General features: G+C 45.2%; 1 protein-coding gene across 1 annotated transcript; it reads right to left on the bottom strand.

The window, feature by feature from the left end:
- Nucleotides 1-834: 834 nt before the first annotated feature.
- LOC101771982 lies at nucleotides 835-1,742 on the bottom strand. The gene has a single exon (XM_004960801.3). The coding sequence runs from the start codon at nucleotides 1,605-1,607 to the stop codon at nucleotides 1,083-1,085; it is 525 nt and encodes a 174-aa protein (XP_004960858.1). The 5' UTR covers nucleotides 1,608-1,742; the 3' UTR covers nucleotides 835-1,082.
- Nucleotides 1,743-7,331: the final 5,589 nt, after the last annotated feature.

The following is a 7,331-nucleotide window of genomic DNA, read 5'->3' as shown; positions in this document are numbered from 1 at the left end:
GACGGGAGTTCACTTGTCAATGTCTTGGCAGACTCGTACGTCTGTACTCTGTACGAACAACGAACGAACGAGAAGGTCGAGATCGAGTTTGAAAAAAAGAAGAAGAAAAGGTCGAGAGCGCGTTCTTTCTGCTTGACGAGGCATCGAGCTAGTGATGGATGCAGAGTTGCAGACGCCAGACAGTATCTATAAGCTACGTACGGAGTCTCTCTTGTCTCTCTTTAATTCTATTTGGACTCTTGGTGGTTGAGTTGGTGACCCGATTCACGCGTTGTGCTGGGCCTGGGCTGCTGAACCTTTCGCTGCAAAGGGATGGCGAGCGAGCTGGCCGGCCTTGATTCACGCGTTGAATATTGATGATCCAAACCTGCAAAGGACAGGAGTATTCGACTGCAAAGCTCATGCTTGCTTCGTCTCACTTGCGGTAGCTTTGCGTTTGTGTTTTGCTGCTAAATTTGAATGCGCGACGGGAGCTGGTTGTACAAGAGTCGCCGATTTGATGCTTTGTGGAATGTAAAACGATGTGAACGTATTGGTCATGTTGCAAGGCATATGGATCACAGAGTATTTTCTCTTACTTCAGAAATAGTTAACGGGCACGATTTCTCTTTATTTCGAGAGAGAGGGCCAACGCAGTGCTTCCCTGAATTCTCACAAAAAAAAAAACCCGTAGTGCTGCCCTGCTGTGAGCTCTGCGGCAACCCAGGGCACCGTTTGGCTCTGTGCAACCGTGGGGAATGGCGATGCACATCCATTCTCCTCTGTTCCTCCCCCACTTTTTTCTCACTCTGCTTCAGGATATGCACCTCTGCCACAGTCCGGAGCAACATTGCCTTGTACAACATGAATGCCAGTCTCAATATATCTATATCCTTTGTTTTGTTTATAGTTGATCAGTCACTGATCTTTATTACACCACACAAATCGTTGCAAACAGTTAGCCTAGCCTACTAGTACTATTTCTGTTACGGAACTCTGACAATCAGGGAGGTGCACGGCACAAAGTGAGCGCAAATTACCACGGGCGACAATCTAAACCACAGTGAACCTGTGGCACAATGAATTCCGAACTACTAGTTTTACTATACCAATTCGTGAGGATCAGGCCCCAACTTGTTGCAGGGCTTGGCATCGCCGTCATCGACCTCGTCCAGGCATTGGTATTGTTGGTCTTTACAGTTGCAGAGCACGAGCATGACAAAGCCCGCGAGGACGACCAAGGACGTCATGCTCCAGATGAGGACCACCAGCGCCGGCGGCATGACCAGCGACACCCGGTACGCGAACGCGCAGCTGAGGACGGTGGAGAGAAACCACACGGCGGCCTGCAGCCGCCACCTCTCCACGGCGGGGGAGCCCGGCGTGAGCCGCTCGGCCTGCCGGAGGCACCAGAAGAGCGTGGCGAGGACGGCGCCCGCGCCGGCGATGAAGGCCAGGTCCCACGGGTCGCCGCGCGCCAGCCACGCCGACCGGGCCAAGCTGCAGGACACGACGGCGATGGCGGCGACGCGGACGATCAAGGACACGAGGACGAGCAGCGCGCTGCTGCTGGTCGGCTCCTTCTCGGCTGCTGCCTCCGCCGACTGCGTGTTGGCATCAGAACCCATAATGGAACGGGAATGTTTGCAGTAGATGTTTGCTGCGTCCGTCCGTATGTGTCTGCGGGCTGCTGCATCTGCATGCTTCCGGACGTTCTGAATTTATAGAAAGAGTTAGCCACGCGGCAATGGCACGCCGATTCGTCGTGGTTGACTTGAGGTTCCGAAGGGTTTCAGACACTGGACACCCCTCAATTTCTCTTCGAGTTCCCCTGGTAAATTGTCTGGAGTCTGGACCAAGGACGAGCGCTAGCTAGCTGAAATGACGATTGGTAGCAGTTTCTTGGGCAGTCACTCTTAACGCGCACAAGAACCGTGTGCCGCCCGTCTCTCGAGACCTCGCTCTTGACGTTCTTTAGCTTGTTGCTTGGTTGACCGGCCGGTGGCGGACCTGGCGGTGGCGGACTGGCGGATCGCGCGAAGCCCGTGAGCCCGTTACTTTGGCCTGTTACCTCCCCAGTGATCTGGACCTGACAGGAAGAGGTCTTTGCAGAAAATGAGCATAGCTTAATTGATTAAGGTGGAAAGCGTGGTTATGCGTCCCAATCCCTTCAACAAAAATCGCTTATGATCGTTTTCGATTAATATCATTTTGGACAGGTATTTTAGCATGGTAGAATATTATTATTTTTTTAGCAATGGAAAATTGTATATAGAATTGGCTTTGACATTCTTAGGCCCCAACCCATCCAAGCAATTCCAAATTATTTCTCCCCCTCAACTCATTGTATCCTCCAGCAGCCCAGCTGCTAGAAAATCAAGCCCAACCAAGACGAGATTCCCTGTCTAGTTGTTTTTCAATTAACAAACGCTGAGCACAGGCTAATATTTTTAAAAGTTATTATATTTAAAAATTATTTAAAAATTAAACTCCTAACTAATAATCAAAATTATTTACCTGCTACTATTTCATTTTTCCAATATTTCAATGTAATACTCATATTGACGTGTACTTATCTTTATCCAGTCGTAATTGATTTTTAATTAGTAATTACTCCATACAGTTTTTCATCCACATTCACACTTTCTCATTTTGTATCGCACCTCCGTACATTGCATTTAGCATAAAAATCACATTACTTCTTCACATACATGATAAATGGTCTACATGGTGACACCCATCATGCGTATATACCTTAACTAACTTAATATTTATATATTAATAATAACATAAATATGTAATTTAAAATCATATATTAGTTTACTTTTAAAAATTTCTATATGATGCAATGAAGATAATTAGATAAAGATTTAGGTGTTTACTTTAGGCTACTTTCAGTAACGATACACGTGGGTAACTTAGATACAAATTTAGAATGTCACTTTAAGTTATGCTTTACAATGATATGCATGACTAATTTGGATGAAGATTATGGGTTGCTTTAGATTATTTTTATAATGGCAGAGCTTGATAATTTAAATAAAGGTTTAGGGTTTATTTTAAAATATTTTCATAATGATAGTTGTCGGTAACTTTTTACAAAATATAATAGACGATTATTAGAGTTTACAGGATTCATGTTTGATGTTTCTGATTTTATTAGAATTTCTAGAATTTGTGTTTTTTTTCTAGCGTGTCTTGTGAGAACTAATGCAGAATCTTCAATGGAAAAAAATGAGGCCACACTACTGCAAACTATTACCTTGAGATACCTCTCACTTGTTAAATATTCGAACACAATAGATATATCTTCAACCAATTTTGATAGAATTTAGTTAATAATTACTTTATAACGTTTCCACCCACGTTTATGATCGTTAACTTTTCACTTTGCATCGCAAGTACGCGCTTGAATTTATTTAAGGACTCTAAGTTTGAGCTATAATTTTAACATATCTATATTCTCATAACTTTCTCTGTATCTTTATAAATGATAACATACACCATTCGTATATACCTTAATTATTATATCATATACCAATTGTGTAAGAAATAGAAGATTTAGAATCATATTTTTGTGTATATTTTAAATTAAGATGATTTGGATTCAAATTTAGGATTACCTCATGTTATTTTTAATAATAACATATCTGGATAATATAGTTGCAAATTTAAGAGGTTATTTTAAGTTATTTTTGAAGTATTAGTGGTGGAAAATTTAGTTGCAAATTTAGGAAGTTATTTTAAATTATTTTTATAATGGCAGAAGCGGGTAATTTTGGTAAAGATTAGGGGTTATTTTAGTTTATTTTATGTAATGGCAGGGGTGCGTAATTTAGATGTAGATTTATGGATTATTTTAGACTATTTTCATAATGGCATAGGTGGGTAATCTTTTAGAAAATATAATAGATCCAATAGCTATGATGATTTGAGTCTATCGATGATGGTAAGATGTTTTGCTTTTTTTTTAGAATTTATAGGATTTCTCTTTTTTTTCTAGAGTGTCCACCTAGGATCCTAGGTGGTTTCACCAGGATGCTTCAAAAGGAGACTCTAATTAGTAGTAAGATACGACTTTCCAAAATTTATATCTTGTGAGTTTATTCTTTTCATAAAGTTTGTCTAAAATCTGAATCACAATATATCCTTTTTCGTTCCACTTGTTGGTATTGTACTATTCTTCAGACTGTAATGGTGATCCAACTCGCAGTGGGGCTTACGGTTTCCAATTTCTACTCGAAATTTTTGAATTCAATCAGATTTTGAAAAAATTACCACTCTTGCTCCTTCCCTAACAATGAAAAAAATGAGTTCCTAATTACGTCCCTGCCAACTGGCGATGCTGCAGGCCAGGAGCGCCATGCGCGGCGACGCCGATGATGAGGCTCGTGAGTCCTGAGGGAGAGCACCACGCTGCTGGCCGGCGTCTTCTCGGCTGGTGTCTCCGCCCAACTGTGAGTGGGGACCGGCGGTCCGGCGCTGGGCCGCTGGCCACGGCGGGGAGCCGGGGACGACATCGGCAATCTTGCTTCTCGTCTTAGCCATATGCAAAGAAAGAAGATGGAGAACCTGGATCAAGTACTATCTGTTCGGCCAGAGTTGTCTCAAAATTGATGGATGGATTGTTTTCACGACCGCTCACGCGGCACTCAGACGGACCTTTGAGGCACGAATTGACTATCATATACGATGACTTTGACGTCACCCACGCGTCTCGGCCCCCACCTTCCACCGAGTACTTTCAACGCGGCGTGTTCTTGCGTGTGCCGCGGTTCCGCAACTTCCAACAATTCTGAGAAAAAACGAACGGCGCTTTCTGTGATTCTGCTGAACAGCTGATCCGCTGAGCTGATCTATGCAGACAGCGATCAGTAAATGGATTAGGGAAGCTAACAACTTGCGGTTGCTACATGCCTGCCTGCAAATGATCCAGTGACCCTTGTACTATGTTGCGTTGGTAGTTGACTCTCTTGTTGATTCGCACACGCAGTATATATTAATTTTAGTGTGCAGGTTCGATGGTCATTCTATTTTCTTTTTGGTTGTTGCGAGGAGCTTATATTGTGATTCCTGTAAAGACTCTCTGCTAAAAGGAAAAAAATAAAGCACAAGCAGCCTAAAGCGTTATCCATAAAGCACATTTTTTTTGCATTGTTAGCTTCAGGGAAAACCAAGCTTGCTTTTGGTTTGGAAGGCATTGTTACTGTTCAAGATATGCCGTCTAGATTTGAAACGGATGGTTTAGCTACTGCTTTCGAGTACTAATTTCCCTCAGATAGTTCAGATAGAAATAGTCGGCTCTAGAGCGGTCAAACAGTCAACCTAGGCTAAACATTTCAGGAAAATGTTATGTATATTCACCATTCTTGTGAGAACTACAACTGCATTCATTTTGTGCTCTAGCTTTGCTGGTAGTTTCCACATCTTGCGCGAACTTTGCGTCTGGAATTGTTAGTAACAATGATTTAGGTATTATTCCCCAGGTCCATTGCTGAAACTGAGAATAAAACAAGTTACGACAGCTGCCTCAATCATCAACCCGAGCATACATACAGCCGACAAAACCCCATCAGACAACGAAAAGGATCACATGGCCTCCTTTCAGAAGTATAGAGCACACAACGGACCAGGGATCTTCGATATTTTTTTTCAATCACACAGATGCATACGCTCACAAACACATTCGCACATTCACCACTACAAATACACACGGTTGTTACCTACCACCGAAAGAATAGTGCTGGTTAAATATAGGAAAATACAAGCATCAGTACCGAGTCGAGAATTCGAAACCTCATGGGTAGGTTCCACCGTACCCTTGCGAGTTGAGCTACACTCGGTTCGCGGATCTTCGATATTCCTGTACTGCTTATTTTGAATCGATAAAACCAGAACAACATCATGGTTTCTGTAAGGTCCCGTTTGGATCATTGGAATTGAATTCCATCCTAATAATCATAATTTAGACACAAATTAATTAAGCTAATATAATTGTATGTGGAATATAGTTGTATATTATAGTTGGTGATATGGGAGAGATACTTGTATGCTGCACTTCTACTATAGAGAAGCGAGTCTAAGAGCGTGCTATAAGAATTGAATTCCATTCTAATAACCATAATCTATAGAATCAATTTCCATCTCCCACCCCATGAATTTAAGATAGGCTTATATCTAAACTTTGGAAAGTTGTGGAATGCCACATTCCAACATAAATTAGCCTACTCCATTAAATAGATTCCAATTCCTTGAACCCAAACGGGGCCTAACTGAATTACCTAAAATACCAATTTATGGGAATGTAAAACTACTGGCTCGGAGACTGCTTGTGAGGAGCCGCTGCCATCCTCTCGAGGCGGAAGCTAGGCGCCGCACAGTTCCAACCCAAATCCACCGCAATCCCTCACAAATCCACCCCCAATTTCCAATCAACCTACAGATCCTGAATCTCCGCATCTCCAATCCCCAGTTTACAGCTTGTTTTTTCACCAACGAGACCCCTCTGCTGCCATGGTGACTTAGGTGCTACCACCTCCGTCGGCGGCGGCAGCGTCGCCAGAGGGCGCCGCCGGACCTCCTGGCGCTCTGCGGGGTCTGCTCCTGCCTCCGCCAAATCGCCTGCTTGTGGAGCTTCATCCATCACTGAGTGAACAGCGACCCGGGTCCTCGCGGCCATCGCTCAGGCAAACCTCCGGCGCCGCCGCTCTGATCTCCCTGCTCCGGCCTCCTCCGCCTAAGCCGGTCGCGGATTGGAGCCCTCCTCCAGACGCTCTCTCCATTAATCCCATCAGCAGCTCATCTCCTTGCGTGAGAGGGGAGATCAGGAAGCGCTACGCAGCTGCTGCCGCCGGCCGATTCAGCGCCGAGGAGCGATGTGAACTGGCGTCGTCGTCCGCTCCCTCCCAGCAAGCTCGCTTGGAGGCCCACTGGCCCAACCGAATCCTGCAGCCTGCACCATCGCCGCTAGGCTAGAGCTACGAGGCCATCCAAAGGAGTCGACGAGGACCACGAAGCGCTGGCGCCGCTGCCGACCCCGCCTCTAGTAAGCGGTGGACTGCTCCACTGCTCCGCAGCCAGGCGCAAAGAAGCTGCCCTTGTCGCCTGCTGACGTCTCCGTGTCACGTCGAGCGCTGCTCCGGTGCCGGCATCCATCTCCACTACTTCGCACTACGGTCGTCTTCCCTGACATGCACTATGCCGAAGCCGACGTCTCGTCCTCCGCTGAAGTTCCAACTACGGCCACTGCCTGCGCCCTTGCTCGGTTGGCGCCTCCACTTCCTGCTCCACCACCGTCGGTCATCGCTTCAGGACCTACAGTCGGTCGCCGCTCAGAATCGACTGCCGCATCA

Source organism: Setaria italica, chromosome III, assembly GCF_000263155.2.
Source record: "Setaria italica strain Yugu1 chromosome III, Setaria_italica_v2.0, whole genome shotgun sequence".
Taxonomy (NCBI): Eukaryota; Viridiplantae; Streptophyta; class Magnoliopsida; order Poales; family Poaceae; genus Setaria; species Setaria italica.
The sequence above is the reverse complement of the archived record's forward strand: the minus strand, read 5'-3'. Positions and strand labels throughout refer to the sequence as shown.

Excerpts from the sequence above, each read along its gene's own strand:
- LOC101771982 (XM_004960801.3), bottom strand. The coding sequence starts at position 1,607 with ATGGGTTCTGATGCCAACACGCAGTCGGCGGAGGCAGCAGCCGAGAAG.